Source organism: Thermobia domestica, chromosome 5, assembly GCF_964235325.1.
Source record: "Thermobia domestica chromosome 5, izTheDome1.hap1.1, whole genome shotgun sequence".
Classification (NCBI taxonomy): domain Eukaryota; kingdom Metazoa; phylum Arthropoda; class Insecta; order Zygentoma; family Lepismatidae; genus Thermobia; species Thermobia domestica.
Window position 1 is genome coordinate 35,034,833 of NC_137458.1, and position 19,503 is coordinate 35,054,335.

Genomic DNA, 19,503 nt, shown 5'->3' on the forward strand with positions numbered 1-19,503 from the left:
AAGATGAAGAGCATCGAAGGAAATAAAATAATCTCGGCATTCCAGTTTGGAAAGTCGTGATAAAAAAAAATCTAGTTTGGAGGTCTTGTTTAATAACATTTTGCTCTGTGCTTCTGTTGAGATAGCTGAACCTAAAAGCTCTGCATTAGTTGGAGTAAGGAGCTGAAATCCAGGTCCTGATTTATTAAAGACTAGCAGCGTTCACCCCGCTTCGCTGCGGTCACCCCGGAACGCAATAAACGTTGTTACTTAGATAATTTTTACTTTTTCGCTTTCAAGTCATATGATAAAAACCATAGAAGATTGCATTAAATGTTAACATTATATCGCCTGTCATTTATGTTAACCCGCCCCGCTTCGCTGCGGTCACCCCGGAACGCAATAAACTTTGTTACTTAGATAATTTTTACTTTTTCGCTTTCAAGTGATTGCAGTAAATGTTAACATTATAGCGCCTCTCATTTATGTTAACCCGCCGAGTGACACGGTCATGCGGGTTGCATATAAATACGTTTATTTTTACCTATGATGATCTAACAAAGGATTTGTACGTTATGGACACTTGAATGGTCAATTATCTCAAGACACTGGTAATTAAAAATTAAAGTGATATGATAAAAACCATCTAGGGTCCAAATCCTAATAACCCCCCAAAAATAAAAGAAATTGGTTCAGCCGTATTAGCGTGATGAGGGAACAAAGGATTTGTACGTTCTCTTTTATATAATAGATATCATATAAGTTCTTAATTTGTTCTTCTCAAGCACGGAGGAATCCCACTTCACATTTAGAGTAATTTAGCGATAAGCCATTACATTATATTATATTATAAAAACATGGTTTCAACAATTAGTTTTAATAAATAAAATAAACATTTTTAACAAACCAATAAGAATGTTACTTTTTAAAATTTTAACAAAAAGCAACTTTCTCGTCAAGTTAGAGAATTTAAATTCATATTCGCATTTACGGTTGGCCTAGTTAATTTCAAAACTCGCTCTGTTTTTTTAACAATAGCAGCATTCACGTTGGGAAGCTAGCACTAACCAGCACTAACGATTGGTATAATTACTTTCAATAGTACTTTAATTTTTGCATATGTGTATGCTAACTTCAACGTCAAATTGACATACAACAAAAAAGCCGCTCTATTTTTTTAAGTATAGCAGCACTAACGCTGGGTAGCTAGCGCTAACCAGCAGTAACGTAGCACTAATGATTGGTATAGTCACTTTCGTTAGTGCTTTAATTTTTGCATATGTGTATGCTAACTTAATGTCAAGTTGACATACAACAAAGATGTTGCTCTACTTTTTAAGTATAGCAGCACTAACATTGGGAAGCGAGCACTAACCAGTACTAACAAAGCACTAACGCTTGGTATAGTTACTTTTGTTAGTGCTTTAATTTTTGCTTATGTGTATGCTAACTAGACGTCAAGTTGGCATACTGTTAAGTTTGTAGCAAGAGGTGAGAATCTGTTGTAGCAAGAGGTGAAAAACTTGTCTGTGTAGTAGTCTGTGGTTTTAGTAGAGAATAAAGGAGGCAAAAATGCAGCAGGTTTTTGAGGAAGATTAAATGGGTAGTTTAATTCTGTTCCTAACATTTTGGTGACCTCGAGACGTGATAGAAACTTGCAAGAAAGTACAAATTATTGTCTCAGTAATTTTGTGTGAATACAAAGAAAGAAAATATGGAATCCTTGGTACAAAAACGAAAAGTAGTACGGGCATCTTTCACCCGTGCACACAATGCCTTGTTAGTAGTGCTCAAAGAAGAACCTGTTTCAGAAAAATCTGTAAGGACAAAGTTCGCTACGTTAGAAAGATTATCTGGTGAACTAGAAGAGTTAACCGGGAAAGTGACTGAATTGATTTTGCAAGATTCTACAAAAACAGAGGAGGACTTTGAACAAGAATTCGGTAAGGCAGAAGAGTATAGAGAAAAGATGGATGTCGCTCGTATCGAGGTTGAAATGTTTTTTAGTGCACGTGCAGTGTCAAACAAAGGTAGTGAAGTGTCAGTGGTGTCTTCGCCTACTTCAAGGAGGAAGTTAAAGCTGCCAAAAATTGAACTAATAAAATACGGAGATGAAGTTAAAAACTGGTTGAGTTTCTGGAGCCAGTTTAAAAGAATTCATGAGGATAGATTGATGGAAGAAGAAGACAAGTTCCAGTACTTGATCCAAGCCACGGTACAAGGATCCAGAGCTCGTGAAATAGTGGATAGTTTCCCGCCTACAGCAGAGAATTATTCTAAGGTCATTGAATGTTTGAAAAATAGGTTTGGTAGGGAAGAGTTATTAATAGAATTTTATGTGAGGGAACTGCTTGGATTAGTCATTAAAAACGCTACAAGTACAAAGTGCAAGGTTGATACGTCACAGTTGTATGATAAACTTGAATCGTACTTGAGAGCACTAGAATCCATAGGAATGACTACTGATAAGTATGCTGCGATGTTATTTCCATTGGTTGAATCGTGCATACCAGAGGACATTTTAAGAGTGTGGTTGAGAAATGCTAGTGTCACAATAAGTAGCGAGGATGGGCAAGAAAGAACATATGGTGACAAGTTAAACCAGTTGTTGGCGTTCTTGAGAGCGGAAGTTGAAGGTGAGGAAAGAATATCACTTGCAAAAACGGGTTTCAAGTTAATGGAAGCTTCGAATAAGAGGGAGAAAAAGAAGAGAGAAGAGGAGCACGTTATGACCGCGAGTGAATTGTTTGTGGGTGAAAGAAATAAAAATTCTGTTAGTTGTATTTTTTGTGATAAGCATCACGAAAGTAAGGAATGTTTTCATGCTTCAAAGCTTTCTTTGAACAAGAAGCAAGAACTCGTAAAAAAGAAAAAAGCGTGTTTTGTTTGCTTAAAAGTTGGGCATTTTTCAAAGGCGTGCAAAGCAAAAGTGCAGTGTGTTATTTGTAAACAAAAACATTGGGTGATTATGTGCGCGGAGTTACCGTCCGAACGTAAGGATACTAGCAAATCGGAAAAGGAGGAAGAGAAACCTAAAGCTACCCTGTCTAATCAGTGTTCCACACAAGATGTTGTGTTACAAACTTTACCTGTAGTGTTGGAAGCTAACGGTAAAAGGCGCGTTGTAAGGGCGCTCATTGATTCAGGTTCTCAGCGGTCCTACATTTTGTCTAGTACTGCTAAAGAGATGTGTTACACACCAGTGAAAACTGAACAAGTAATACATGCGTTATTCGGAGGTGGTTCTTCGAAGAAAACAGAACATAAACGTTACAATATAATGTTGAAAAGTAAGGTAGGTAATGGTGCAGTTGAAATACAGGTTTTGGATCAAACTGTTATTTGTAATCCCATACCAAAACTAAAACCAGGTCCTTGGCTTGAAGAGTTGAAGGCAAATAATATAATTGTCTCAGATATTGGTGTCGGTTCTCCAAAAATCAAAATATTGCTAGGTGCTGATGTTATGGGTAAACTTTATACCGGAACTTTGCATCACTTAGATTGTGGTCTAACTGCTATTCAAACTGTGCTAGGTTGGGTAGTAGTCGGAAAATTTGTCGAGCATATGAGTGAAAGTGTTCATTCTATGGTGACTCTTACTCTTTTGAATCAAAATACACGTTTAGCAGATTTGTGGAATTTAGAAGCCATAGGAATTTCTGACCCCTGTGAAACCTTGAGAAAAAGTGAAATAGACGCAGCGGTTTTAGATCATTTTGAGAAAACTGTAACTGTTAACGAAGAGGGAAGATATGAGACTTGTTTACCTTGGCTAGATGGCAACAGTGATATTCCCGATAACCGAGATCTATCAGAGAAGCGACTAAGAAAAGCAAGTGAGAAATTAATAGCGGATGGAAAGTTTGATGAGTATAGCGCAATTTTTGAAGACTGGAAAAATGAGGGAATTATAGAAGAAGTTCCAGAAGAAGAGTTAGGTAATCGAGGGCATTATTTACCTCATCGGGGAGTCTTTAAAGAAAATTCCACGACAAATGTTAGACCTGTTTTTGACGCTTCGTGTAAAGAAAAGGGATCTCGTTCCTTAAATGATTGTCTAGCAAAGGGACCTAATATGTTAGAACTTATTCCTGCCATTCTCATGAATTTCAGAAAGAAAGGGATAGGTGTTGTTTCGGACATAAGAAGAGCTTTTTTACAAATCTCTATTAATCCAGCAGATCGCGACTACTTACGTTTTTTGTGGTGGCAAGATTATAATGAACAGGTGATTAAAGTGTTTCGACACCGCAGGGTGGTTTTTGGAGTTAACTGTAGTCCCTTTCTTTTGCATGCTGTAATAGACCACCACTTGAAACAATACAATTATCCTTATAGTAGTGTAACTGAAAAGCTTAAAACTTCCATGTATGTTGATAATTGTGTAACGTCCGTTGATTCTGAAAATGAATTGAAAGAGTTTATTGAACAAGCAACGAACATTATGGCTGAAGGAAAATTTGAGTTAAGAGGGTGGGAGCATACTACGTTGTGCAAAGAAGAACAGAAATGTGTACCAATATCTGTTCTAGGTTTATTGTGGGACAAGCAAGATGATGTTTTATTTTGTGACATAAACTTAAGTGAGAAACCTCCTGAACGAGTAACGAGAAGAGTTGTTTTGTCCTTTGCGCAACGAGTGTTTGATCCAATTGGTTTCAATTGTCCTGTTACTCTTTTTCCAAAACTCTGGTTACAGGAAACGTGGAAAGAAAAGTTGAGTTGGGATACTGAATTACCGGAAGAAACAAGCAAACAGTTTCTTAAATGGTTAGAAGAACTTACTTTGTTAAGGACTGTCAAAATACCTAGGAGTGTTTCATTTGTAGACATAGAATCTTCTAGTTTACACATATTCTGTGATTCATCTAAAATGTCCTATGTTGCAGTAGTGTTTTTGAGAACTGAGGTTAATGGCACTGTTTCAGTACAATTATTGCAAGCTAAATCCAGAATCGCGCCACTGAAGGGTATCACTATACCTAGATTAGAATTACTGGCATGTTTCATAGGAGCTCGTTTAGCGATTTTTGTGAAAACAGCAATGGGTTTTGAAAAGATCAAAGAATATTTTTGGACGGATTCAACTACAGCTTTGTGTTGGATACAAAGTGAAGGACCATGGGCAACATTTGTTAATAATAGAGTGAAGGAAATACGCAATTTAACAAATGTAGAAGATTGGCGTCATATTTCAGGGCAGCATAACCCGGCTGACCTGCCTTCACGAGGATGTTCAGTTAGTAAACTTTTAGAATCGCAATGGTGGGAGGGTCCCCAGTGGCTCAAGCAAGAAGAAACAGACTGGCCTCGATCTACTGTCATGACAAATAAAGAAGAAGTAAGTGCTGAAAGAAAAAAGGGATTGGTGATGAGCATGTACGTTGAGAGTAAAGTAGATCCGTGGTACTGTAACTATTTTTCGAAGTATTCAAAGATAGTAAGAATGGTTGCTTGGATTATTCGATTCTGTAACAATGCAAAGAAAGCAAATGAACGAGTTTGCGGAGAGCTGACAGCTATTGAGCTTAATTCAGCAGAACGAATTTTAATCAGGAACGTACAAGACGAAAGTTTTTCAAGTGACAGGAAGTCCGAATTGAAGTCTCTTGATATTTTCCAGGATAAGGAAGGTATTTACCGAGTAAAGACGAAGCTAACAGAAAGTCAGGATGAAGAAGATTTTAAGTTCCCTATGATTCTACCTAGTAAGCATAAATTGGTGGAATTGCTGATTTTTGAGCAACATGTCAGTGTGAATCATGCTGGTGTAAGTGTAGTATTGACTTCTCTCAAAGAAAGATTTTGGATTCTCAAAGGCAGAAGAACGGTAAAAAGGATTCTTGCTCAATGTGTTAGATGTAAACGACATGAGACAAAAGGGATTCAGTGCATTCCCGCTCCGCTACCTGAAGAGCGAATACGAGATGCTTCTCCATTTGAAGTGACCGGTGTTGATTTAAGTGGCCCTCTTATTTTGAAAGATGGTACAAAAGCTTGGATTATCCTATTTACGTGTGCTGTGATAAGAGCTCTCCACCTTGAACTCACCACATCTTTGTCCACTAAGAGTTTCCTGCTTGGATTTAGAAGGTTCATTGCTCGACGAGGACGTCCGAAAATTGTGTTTAGTGACAATGGAACAAATTTCGTAGGCGCAAGCAATTTGCTCAATGAAGTGGACTGGAAAGAAATACAAAGAGAAGCCTCAGTAAGAAGAATCGAATGGAAATTCAATCCGCCTACAGCGGCATGGTGGGGTGGTTTCTGGGAGATACTTATACAGATTGTCAAAAGGCTTCTAAGGAGAGTATTGGGACGTGCATCTCTACAGTATGAGGAGTTACTGACCATTGTATGTGATTGTGAGGCGACCGTAAATTCAAGACCTCTGACTTATGTTTCTGATGATCCACATGATCCCATTCCTATTACACCTGCAATGTTCTTGCAAGATATTTCTAATGTAGGTGTACCAGATTTAGATAATCTGGATCGTTTCTTTTTTGACAAGAAATTTCGACATCAACAGAATTTGAGAGATACTTTAAGGAAACGCTTCCGGAGTGAATATTTAAGCCAATTAATACAACGGCCTGGGAAGACAGATACTTCTCAAAACATCAAGAAAGGTGATGTAGTTCTGTTGGAACTAGACGATAAAAAGAGAGTGGCTTGGCCCTTGGCTAGAGTCATTGATGTGTATCCTGGTAGAGACGGATTGTACAGAGTTGTTCGTTTGAAAACTTCATCAGGTGAGATGATTCGACCCATTCAACGTGTGTTTCCTTTGGAAGTAACTTCTGGTGAGGAATTACCTGCAGAGAAAGTTAAAATGATTTCAAATGTACCTAAAGTTGAAAAGACTGTAACCACAAGGAGTGGTAGGCAAGTGAAATTCCCTAAGAAATTTTTAGATTAAGACTGTACCTTATCTAATATAAATTTTTGTTTGATTAATGTATTAATCAAAGGTGGGAGGATGTTAAGTTTGTAGCAAGAGGTGAGAATCTGTTGTAGCAAGAGGTGAAAAACTTGTCTGTCTAGTAGTCTGTGGTTTTAGTAGAGAATAAAGGAGGCAAAAATGCAACAGGTTTTTGAGGAAGATTAAACGGGTAGTTTAATTCTGTTCCTAACACATACAACAAAAAAGTCGCTCTATTTTTTTTAAGTATTTTAACTATTTTTAAGTATTTTAACTATTTTTTTTAAGCAGCACAAACTTTGGGAAGCTAGCACTAACCAGCACTAACGATTGGTAGTAAAATTCGTAACAATATATTGGTAACATTTCGGCAATATATTGTTCTAGAAACTTTGATCCGTTAACTGTGTACTTCTATATTATTATTTTTAAATCTCAAAATGAGGAATGTCTTAATTCTGGTTTGCATGACCCTGTATGTCTGGTAGAGGACACAAAAGCGAATCGAGTGACTTTAGTTCTTCTGAAAGGAAACAGATTGAAAAAAAAAAGCGTTAATGATATATGTTTCTCTCCTTTAATGATGTATGTTTCCTGTGACATTATTAAATATAGAGGGGGGAGAGGTGTTGAACAGACTGTGAAAGGAAGATTTCTTTATGCACGTGGTAAGACAATAGGGTGATAAAGAGAATTGGTTTGGGTTTCCGGTCTGCTACAGCATTTGTTTCGGAACACAATATATTTATTGTTTTGTGAGCTGAGTATTATCAGTTTGAAACCGTTAGTTGTGGAAGAAGGTTTCTCCATAGAGTTCCTTTGGCTTACTTTTGGCTCCGTCTCGTTTGGCTGTATAAGGTGAGTACTTAATTGGTATCTATTTGCGGTGTTTTGTTGCTCTCTCGAGTGGTCGATTTTTGTGGTCTCGAGTGGTCATATAGCTATCAAAGATAACTGATTTTATGTAACCAAACAAAAACATAGCATTTATATGTGGCTTAAAACAGGTTATAAACATTTTTTGCAGTCGTTAGTATCACACACTTTGTTTCTCGGAGCGTTCACCTCTGGTGCTTGGGGTCCCGGGTTCGATCCCAGCCCCCGTCAAGTGAACTTTGTGGTGGACAAACACCGTGTGCGTGGGTTTTCTCGGGGTTCTCCCGTTTCCTCCCACTTTCTTCATTCCACCAATTCATTCTTTACTCATCATCACCGTCTCCTTTAGCGTAACCTGCATAACCGTGGGACGTAAAACTCAAAGATTTTGTGTCTCGGAATAGTTACTTACTCATGCATTCTTTTTGCCAGAAGCAAACTATACAGGCTTGAGGATATATCAGTTCCAATTCCAGTAAAGATTAGCACATACCTAAAGAAACAGCTAAGTGTTCCCAGGCACATATATTCGTATTGATTCCTTGCGAATGAGTGGTGAGTGTTCTCGCCTTCGGACGAGACAAGTCCCAATCTCGCTGCTGAAAAAATATTGAGCTCAAAGTGAACACAAAACATACTAAATTTCACGATAGCTTGGTAAATTGACAATTGCATTTCACTTTTAACGGAGTCCTTTATATTAACTCATTTTATTACAAAAGGACAAAATTAAAATTTTTGTTGGGGCGCGGTGGCTCAGTGGTAGAGCGTTCACCTACGGTACTTGAGGTCCCTGGTTCGATCTCAGCTCGCGCCGTGTGGACTTTGTGGTGGACAAACACCGTGCTCGTGGGTTTTCTCGGGGTTGTCCCGTTGCCTCCCACTTTCTTCATTCCACGATTTTTACTCATTTCTCATTATCACCGTCTGCTTTAGCCTAACCGGCATAACCGTGGGACGTTAAACTTAAAGATTTCATTTCATTTTTAAAATTAGTATCCTCTATGCATCCAGCTGTTTTCAATATCATATGACATATGCTGATATCATTTCCAGAAATATGTTTTGGGGCACTTTGCCGACTGTCTCTCTAGATTCATAATAGATATTGAAAAATGAATCTCCTGTTTAAATCCAGCTTGCTGAATGTTGTTAATATCACGAAATATGTCGCAGAGGTTTTGCCGGGAATATTTTTTGCTTCGACATTACGTAAGTCAAGAAACAAGGAGTGAATTTTCTATCATTCTCCCGTCGAATAAAAAAACATTTAAAGAGGATTTTTACAAGTTTCTCCAAATTTTATCATACAAAATATTGTTTGGTTTGAGCAAAAGGGACGAAGAAAGATTGGAGGCTTTTGAAATGTGGGTGTGGAGAAGAATAGGGAAAATTAAAATGTACATTTGATTTCACATAATATGAAGTATGTGTATTTTCTTTTGGGTTTTTGATAATCCTCGGTGCTTTGGACTCAATTCGGGATAAGATATGCAGTAGAAAGAACTACGTTCATTTCCAACATAAAGTTTCCGGTTGCCGCAGTGACTCAGTAGTAGACCGTTCATTTCTGATCTGTAGGGTTCCTGTTTTGATCCTAGCTCTCTTTAAGTGGACATTTAGGTAGATAAACATCCTATCGGCGTGACTTCTCAGGGTTGTCTATTATTATTGGTCTGTGCTCCAGCCTTGTTTTTTTTTTTTTTTTTTTTTTTTTTTTAGTATTTTTCCTACATTTGTATCTCTATATTAAGATGTATAATATTATGATGTAACTAGTACTGAATGCGCTTTTTCTTCCTTTCTTTTGGCGCACTTCTGGCTGTAAGCTGGTATTATTATTATTATTATTATTATTATTATTATTATTATTATTATTATTATTATTATTATTATTATTATTATTATTATTATTACGACGTTTCTTTTCTATTGGTAAAGCAGCGATCCAATAGAAACTAAAAGAAAAATTCGAAGTGCAACGCCGAGGAAAATGAAAAGAAAGGAATTCTGTTCCTTCAGGAGAATGTACTTGTCCATCAAGCATTGCAAACACAACTGACATAATCTAGGCATTGAAATCATTTAGCTTGAAATCCTATAGCTTTAAAATAAGTTACGTTGCAACAAAATATTAAAATAGTTAAGTGGATCCCAATTTTGTGGATGCAATAAAATATTAAGAAATATGGGGAATTTTAAAGGTTATTCTCTTTGGTACCTCGATTCTAATTGGGTGATAGCGCCCCAAGTTACGGCGCTGTATTATTTTCCTACTTTCCGTCGTTTAAGACATATTATTCGGAAAATTTTCCGTTCTAAAAAAATACCAGTAATCAAGTAACAATTCTTCAGCAATCATAAAATTGGTTGAATTCATGTATAGAAATGTTAAATAGTGAAAGATCGTTTAAGAATCTGAAAATTTTCATGGCTCAGACAATTTTCAGTACTATGTAGGAACAAGTTAAACAATTTTTCATGAATCGAAATATTTTGTGTCTTATATGGAAAAATTGAAAAACTTTTTATGAGTCGGAAAAGTTTCATCATTTTAAAGCAAAAAGTAAACTTTTTATGAATCGGAAGGTTTATTGCTCTGTAGAAACAAATGAAAGGAATTTTTATGAATCGGAAAATTTTCATCACGATGTAGAAACAAGTGGAAAAAACTTTTCATAAACCGGACAATTTTGGATATTATGTATAGTGATGTAGGTGGAAAATTTTCCACTATATTTAACTGCACATAGAGCTACAAAATTGAATTTCTGTAGAGGAAAGTTAGTCAGCAACAAATTATATTTTTCCAATTAGCTTTCGGGAACCAGAAAATTTTCTAATATTTCAAGTTGGGAAGTAAAATTTTAAACAGTGTTTCTCCCCCTCTCTTCCTTTGCGAGCTCCTTCGTTGCTAAGCAGTTAGCATACGCGCCTTTGGCATGGAAGACCTGGCTTCGATTCGCAGCGCGAGCTCATGTAGTTCCGATTCCACGTTAATCAGTTGGTCCCATCTTATATATTCTCGCTGCTGAAAGGGACAAACTCAAAATCAATTCAAGTTCTCTCTCTCTCTCTCTCTCTCTCTCTCTTTCTGTGTGTGTGTGGGGGGGGGGTGTATGCAAAGTGCAGAGAACATACATCGAGTTCGTAGAGTACAAATATCCCATTCTATTATTTAAAATTTCAATTTATTAAAAGTCATGAATATTTTCCGATTCATAAAACATACTCCACTTATTCCTACATCTTTGTTTAGCCATAAAATTTACTGGTAATAAATATTGTCTTAAAAAGTTTCATGAAGTGAAAATCTAACGATTCTTCATTTCAAGAATGTTTCAAAAATTTCAATGCGTTCTTCCCTCATAATCCACCTTTGACCTTACAATAATAGATTTCGTCAGTTTAATACGCATAAGACGGTTTTCTCATAGCTTTACTACTTTTATAGATTTACATATTGCAACATTTATAAATAAGTAGATATAATATAAAGTGCCTACTGTAAATTTTTGACTACCCAAAATTCGAGTTTAAGTAACTCATGAAAGCAAATACTGACCATTTTCTGGAAATAGAATTTATTTATTCATATATTCACTCACAAGAGAAAGTGAAATATAACTAATAAGGAAGCTGTATTGTGTAGTTGTTCTTCCAATAAAGTAATAAAAGAAACATAAAAAGATGCACTATTAGCGCTGCGTTCTAAAAGCAACAAGTAATTTAATTTTCGATATATATATATATATCGATAATATATATATAATAAGCAACAAGTAATATATAAGCAACAAGTAATTCGATATATATATCGAATCGTCATTATTTTTAAAACATTTTTATACATAATAATGGTAGTTTTACAATACAGATATCTGCTCTAAGATGTTGATTATACAAAATTCCAATATTGAAATTATGATTTACGAGTGTTGAACACAATAAAATCATTTTTTCTTATTTTCTATTACAAAAATAATCTTCATAAGGAACTTTTATGTAGTTATTTCATTACATAGGCAGGCCTACATGTGAAGAAATAGTCGAATTTTCTGCTTCTGAAATTGATAAAGTCACAAAGGTTTCTTTTCAATTTCTGGTTACATTTTAAATATTGGAATGGAAGATTTGTTCTCTACGACCTCGATGTATGTTCCCTGCACTTTACACACACACACACACAGAGAGAGAGAGAGAGAAAGAGAGAGAGAGAAACTGTATATTTTTACTTCCCAACTTGAAATATTAGAAAATTATCTGGTTTTCGAAAGCTAATTGGAAAATGATAGTTTGTTGCTGTCTAACTTTCCTCTACAGAAATTCAATTTTGTAGCTCTGTGTGCAGTTAAATATAGTGGAAAATTTTCCACCAAACATCACTATACATAATTTCCAAAATTGTCCGGATTATCAAACGTTTTTTCACTTGTTTCTACATCGTGATGAAAATTTTCCGATTCATGAAAATTCCTTCCACTTGTTTCTGCAGAGCAATAAAACTTTCTGATTCACAAAAAGTTGTTTTACTTTTTGCTTCAAAATTATTAAAATTTGTTGACTCATAAAAAGTTCTTCAATTTTTCCAAACAAGACAGAAAATATTTAGATTCATGAAAAATTGTTTAACTTGTTCCTACATAGTACTGAAAATTGTCTGAGCCATGAAAATTTTCAGATTCTTTAAACAATCTTTCACTTTTTAACATTTCTATACATTAATTCAATCAATTTTATGAATACTGAGGAATTGTTACTTGATCACTGATATTTGTTAAGAACGGAAAATTTTCCGGAAAAATATAGAAGAAAATTTTCCACTTCAAATCACGGCTAAACAACGATGTAGGAATAAGTGGAGTATGTTTTTATGAATCGGAAATTTTTCCGTTTCAAAATTTCCCGGAAATTTTTCATCACTGTACAGGACAGACAATTTTTCGATTCATGAAAAATTGTTTCACTTGTTCCTACATAGTACTGAAAATTGCCTGAGCCATGAAAATTTTTAGATTCTTTAAACAATCTTTCACTTTTTAACATTTCTATACATTAATTCAATCAATTTTATGAATACTGAGGAATTGTTACTTGATCACTGATATTTGTTAAGAACGGAAAATGTTCCGAAAAAATATAGAAGAAAATTTTCCACCTCAAATCACGGCTAAACAACGATGTAGGAATAAGTGGAGTGTGTTTTTATGAATCGGAAAATTTTCCTGAAAATTTTCATCACTGCCGGTAGATACTAGCTAGTACGCGTATTCATATAATACTTTATATGAAAACATACAACAGAGCAAAGCTCTAAGAACTTATTCTCAATTTAATACACTTAAATTAGAAGAGAAAGAAAAAGAAGTTTCATGCCTCCTAAAAATAATAGATAATTAAGGGAAAGTGGCAAAAAAACACTTTCAAGCAAGGTACATCAATTTATCATAACGAAATCGAGGTAAAGCACCTCGAACCACCCCTCAAGAGGGCCGCCTTCACCCTCACTCACCCTCATTTTGGTAGCTGAGGGTGAGGGTGTCTGAGGGTAAAAGCTCAGGGCGAGGGAGTCGACTGATGGTGAGGGTGACGGAGTCGACTGAGGGTGATTGTGAGGAAGTCCATTGAGGGTGAGAGTGGCTGAGGGCGAGGGTGAGGAAATTAATTGAGAGTGAGGGTGAGTGAGGGTTAGCAAAAATGCCCATCACCAGAATGAATTCCTAAATGATGTTTGTTTGGAAACTGGGTGGAATAGCATTTTCTTGCGAACTTCAAATAGAGTAGCAACCTGGTTGGCACACTGTGACGTAACTAGATCATAAAACATCAGCTGGTCCAGTGTATGAATTGACGAGGAAGGTGAAAGGGATATTCCCTGTCCCAAAAAATGTAATTCCCTCCCTGAAGAACATTTTCATTTTTCCCCCTCCCTATGATTTTTTCGAGTGGTCATATAGCTAGAAAAGATAACGTATTTTATGTAACCAAACAAAAACATAGCATTTATATCTGACTTAAAACAGGTTATGAACATTTTTGCAGTCGTTAGAATCACACACTTTGTTTCTCGGAATAGTTACTTACTCATGCGGAAAACATTCTTTTTGTCAAAAGCAAACTATACAGGCTTGAGGATATATCAGTTCCAATTGCAGTAAAGATTAGCACATACATGAAGAAACAGCTAAGTGTTCCCAGTCACATATATTTGTATTGATTCCTTGCGAATGAGTTGTGAGTGTTCGACGAGAGAAGTCCCATACAATCTCGCTGCTGAAAAAATATTGAGCTCAAAGTGAACACGAAACATACTAAATTTCACGATAGCTTCGTAAATTGACAATTGCATTTCACTTTTAACGGAGTCCTTTATATTAACTCATTTTATATAATGTACTATTTTTCCTTTAAATTATACAACTTAAGAACCGTTTTTATATACTTAAAGAAATGTATAGATGAATCGAAAAGTAGACCCACACTATGCTTATCATTTTCAAAAGTATTACACATAACTTCTAGACTCAGTGTGGTGTTATGACGTAAATTTCATACTCACAAACATCTTACTTTAGGTTTCGTTTACTTTAATTTTTGTTGTTTTAGCAAAAAAGGCTATAATCAACAGTCCCTTTCAAATTTTCTATTCTTAAATTCGAATTAAACTAAGAAATGTTTATATTTAATGTATTCTAGCAGGAAAATATGTTCACAAGCACATAATTCAAAGTAGAGACTGCTCTTGAGGGAAGTCACTCCGTTAAAAGATTAAAGTTTTCTTGGTTCAAAGTAAGGAAGAGAACATAATCTGATCCAGTTAGAAGGTGCGGGGCACGATTGGGAACACAATTGCGGAGTCCTAGGTTCCCAAATAACTTACATATATACATATAGTGCGAATGTACATATTGTTCCCAGAAAAAAAGAAAAATTTCAACTGGACTACCATACCGATTATTGAAGGCAAGAAGAGCACTTATAACATTTATTAGCATCTAGTCTCTCTTTCTTTTAAACTTGTCAACAGGAACGGGTCATAAGATATTAGCTTACCACATTGGTGTCCAAACTCTCGAGCTCGTCATTTGCGCTCAACTGGACTCGGGCTCAATAATTAAAAGCCCGAATTCTATTAAAATAAGTCAGAGAAAGCCGAAATGAGTGCGAGCACAACTGAGGGAAGTCAGTCCGAGCGAGCCAAATACAAAACGACCATCCATTTAATGTTTTATATTATATGTAATCAGGGTGGATTGATTTAAATCAGTCTGATTTAAATCACGATTTAAATCAAGATTTAAATCACTTGATTTTTAAAATAAAAATCGTTGATTTAAATCAAATTCCAAAATAAATTAACTTAAAGTGAAAATAAGTAAAATCCCGTTTCTGTTCTTTTATTTCAATTATGGAAGTTAATAATCGTAATACATTGAGACTCAAATGTACAGTCTAGTATGAAAACAAGTGTCATACAGAGGATGATTAGGGAAAATCCCGTTTTGAACAGGTAACGGAGCAATCCTGCTTTCTTCTCTTCGTAACACAGGGTTTTTAAATCGGTAACTATTGCAACGGGGAAATCACCATTGACATTTAAGATGAAATTGTTTCGCGTGCGCGTCTGCTTGTTTGTTCCCAGATAATAGAGCGTATTTAGAGGGGTCCTATCCCCTCTCCGATTTTTTTTAAGATTTATAACTTTAGGCGAAATTTGTGTATTCCGTGCCTCAAGCTAGTTCCATTTTTTAAAAAACAATATGCCCCTACCAAATATCAGTAACTTTTGTGAAAAAAAAGTGACATTTTGATAAATGTTGCTATACTTTTTCCTTAATGCTTATCCTTTTAAATTATATTACCTATTTTTATTCTATTAAAAATCGAATCTTCATTATTCGATTAAAAAAGTACCAATAAACCTTTTTACTTCGTTTTTTTTTCAAGACTGAAGGCATTGTAGAACATGTTACATATGCTTTCACGCCTTTCTGCGTCGAGTCATAGTTTGTGATGACATCATAATTTAAAGATATTTTTTTGTTATGCCTATTATTCTTATTTTTTGGCAGGCTTACATTTTGCATTCAAAAGACTGAAATTTTGCACACTCATCCACTGCACCCCTTAGTAGTTTTTAGATGTTTTCAGATCTCTGCGTGAAAACAGGGGGGTCCAGAGGGAAAAATGTAATATATATATATATATATATATATATATATATATATATATATATATATATATATATATATATATATATATATATATATATATATATATATTTAACAAAATAGCTTTTTTCGCGATTCAGATGGAGACATATGAATGGTACCGTTTGAAAGGCAGTTCTATTGTGAAGAGAATGATGTACGTACTATGCTCCTAGGATAAATAGGGATGTCTCAGGAAACTTTTACGTGAGATCCTGTTTTATACGGGAATCTGGGGTATTTGGGGAATATTATTTTTCACGGGCTTACTTTGCACCTAGAAGATTGAAATTTTGCACATTTATTCAATGCACCCTTAGTATTTTACAGTGTTTCAGATCTCTACCTTAAAACAGGGGGTTGGTCCAGAGGGGTAGAAAGTAAAAACGAATATTTTTAACAGAAAATCCCTTTTTTCGTGATTTTTCCGCCCCAGATACACGATGGAGACATTTGAATGGTACGATTGAAAATCTTTTTTTATTCTGAAGAGAATAATGTACAAATCACGACTCTAGGATAAATAGAGATGTCTGAGGAAATTTTTATATTACAAGTGGGTCATCTGGGGCATTGTGAGCATGTTTTTAGCTCACTGTTAAATATTTTCCCCGCCCTTACTATTCAAGATAGCTTGAAATTTTATACACACAATTAGTACACCCCTTAGTATTTCCCAGTTGATTTTGAGATATGTGCGTTAACACAAGGGAGTCCAGAGGGGATCAAAATTCAAAAAAAAATCAGAAAATTCCCATTTTCTCTCAAAATTTCCCGCTTCAGGGACATGATGGGGAAATGTGAATGTTACCGTTTCAAAGGCTGTTCTATTCTAAAGAGAATGATGAATGAACCATGATCCTAGGATAAATAGAGATGATGATGTAGCTGCTTGACTGAAAGTCTATAATTTTCCTTTTAAAAAAGCCATAATTTAAAAGGGTTAAGAAACATTGTTTGGGATTGATATAGGTTAACAATTGGGGATTAATTCAAAATTCAACCCTAATACTTTCACTTAAATGACATAATTAGCATTTAATATTAATTCCTAATGCTTTTTCTTCAGTTTGCGACTTGTAATTTACGAGGAGAAAGATTTGATTTAAATCAAAAAAATCGATTTAAATCAAAAAAATCAACAAAAATGATTTTTTTAAAAAAAATCATGATTTTTTTCCACCCTGTATGTAATCTAGTAAACGTTTCTTCTTCTAATCTGTTGCAAGTAGGCAAGTAATCCGACCAGATAATTTTAAGGCCATGATCTAGAAGAAAAGCAAGGGGGGGCGGTGACAATAGTTGAACTCTCACCTATGGTACGAGGGGCTCCTAGTTTGATCCCAGAAGACGTGACCTTGTAGTGGACAACATCGTGTCGAGTAGTATAGTCAGAGGGAGTACTGCGTGTTCTGTATCCCCAGAAAGTATTTTTTTAATCCCTGAAGTATATATTTTTTTTTTTTTTGTCTACCATCGAGCTTGTGCCACTCATGTCTTTAGGGCAGGGTACGAATCCCGGGGCGGAATTTCCTTCTATTTTGTTTTAATCCCTTCCAAAAGCAACAAACTGAAACATTGATTCCTCACAAAGCAACCAACTATCTCCTGTTAGGAACTATTTTATTCCCCTTCAAATATACACAACCTATTTCGCACTGCTTTTGGGTAATATATGCTCAGCACATCTGCTGCTCTTGTAGAATCTAGTCCTTAATGAAAAGGTCAAGAAAAAGAAGGAAAGTCAACCGTCTCCAAGTACAAACAAACGAAGGTTTAATTTCGAAGTGTGACTTGACAAGTTATTAAAAGTTACAAAAGTATATATATATATATATATAATAATTAAAATTTAATATATAGAAAACGAATTAACACTTGATCTGAAGTACAACATAACCAAATGAAAACAATATCAATTGTATTGTTGTACTTTACTAATTCACTCTCCTGTTTTCTTTCCCGATCTTTCAAGCACAGCATTTGTTCTAACAGTGGCGATATTAATGCACCATGCTACAATACATTGGATAGTACATTTGCTCATAATAATAAGTTCCTTGGAAATTAAAGTATCTTTTTAAGATAAAAAATACTTTACCTTAAAAACTACTAATTTTTAAATATATAAGTGCTTGTGTTATCTCTTACCCGTTTAGCAACCGTAGTATAGATTGCTGTATATTTAGAATAGTTCTCATCAGAGCCGTAGCTAGGGTGGGGGCGAGAGGGGGGGTTGCCCCGGGCGCTGATAGCAAGAGGGCGCCGAACGAGCAAGAAGAAAGAAAAAGTATTGGAAATGAATAATCGACGCGTCGCCCCGAAAAAGTATTGGCGCCCTATTAAAGCAATATTGTTGTTGGTATGGAAAGAAATAGATTTGTTAAAAATTTTCTTGCTCACTACGCTCACAATCCAAACGTTTCAATGAGTCACAAAATTTACTTATCACTTTAAAAAAAGCTATTATATATGATTTCTTAATGATGATGTGACATACATGCTGCCAAGTAATGACTTACAGTGTACACAAGAGCGTTTTCAAGATCAGAAACGGTCGCAGTCTTAAATACGTACGTATTCGGCGTTTTGATGATGATGAGTTTGGTTAGTTAATCACGTTTTTCTACCCAATTGTTTTAATCACGACGGTGAGAATAAAGGTAGGAAAAATGAAAGGAGTGAAGAGACACACACAAGTTGCTCTTTGCTCGAGAATATTAAAAATGAAGGTAAACAAGGGGAATAATAACGTTCTTGAATTTGAAACAGTTGTAGAATAGGGGCTTAATGGGTCAGAACTTAACCCCACGAATTTCCTCTTTTTCAAAGACTGATCACTACCAGTGATTTTTTTTATTTCATTGACATATGAAATGCTTCCAATTTAAAGAAATTTATTGGAATGATTCCTGCACTTTTCGCCTTTCCCGTTTCGCCTTATGACCTCTAGCAACGGAATTTACATGTAAAACCTGTTATTACTTTCCATCTTCATGTAAGGCGGAACGGGTAATCTCGATATGAATTCTATTTCTGTAGGCAGAATAAACTATTGATATTGAGGTAAAATAAATAAAATACATGTAAGGTGGATAATGCTATAAGTGATTAAACTGTTTTACGTACAAAAACAAACACTTTCGCACTCCAAAACTTGTAGGACTATGTTTATGCCGTTTTTCTTTTCTTTTTCTTTTTTTTTAAGGTATATCTTTGTTCCCGTGAATTGCAGTAGGGTGTCCAAAATCCGGATTCGTGAGCCATAATGGTCGGATTCATGGGTCAAAATTTTGATGGTGGGCCGAAGTTCGCCAGCCCACCCCTGCTCAAAGTTCTCTAATTCTAAGTTCTGATTTCGAATCCATTACATTGTTACGTTCTTCTTCAATTAAACTTATTTCTTTCCAGTTTTTCAGTATCCTTCTGTTGAACATTTTAATTACTTTATATTTGCTAAAGCAGGGCTACCAATATATGAAAATTATTGTAAGGCGAAAGGGAAATTCC

At 35.3% G+C, this 19,503-nt stretch overlaps 1 protein-coding gene across 1 annotated transcript; it reads left to right on the top strand.

Annotated features, from left to right (window-relative positions):
- Positions 1 to 1,693: 1,693 nt before the first annotated feature.
- LOC145685041 (uncharacterized) lies at positions 1,694 to 6,904 on the top strand. The gene has a single exon (XM_081757385.1). The coding sequence runs from the start codon at positions 1,694 to 1,696 to the stop codon at positions 6,902 to 6,904; it is 5,211 nt and encodes a 1,736-aa protein (XP_081613511.1).
- Positions 6,905 to 19,503: the final 12,599 nt, after the last annotated feature.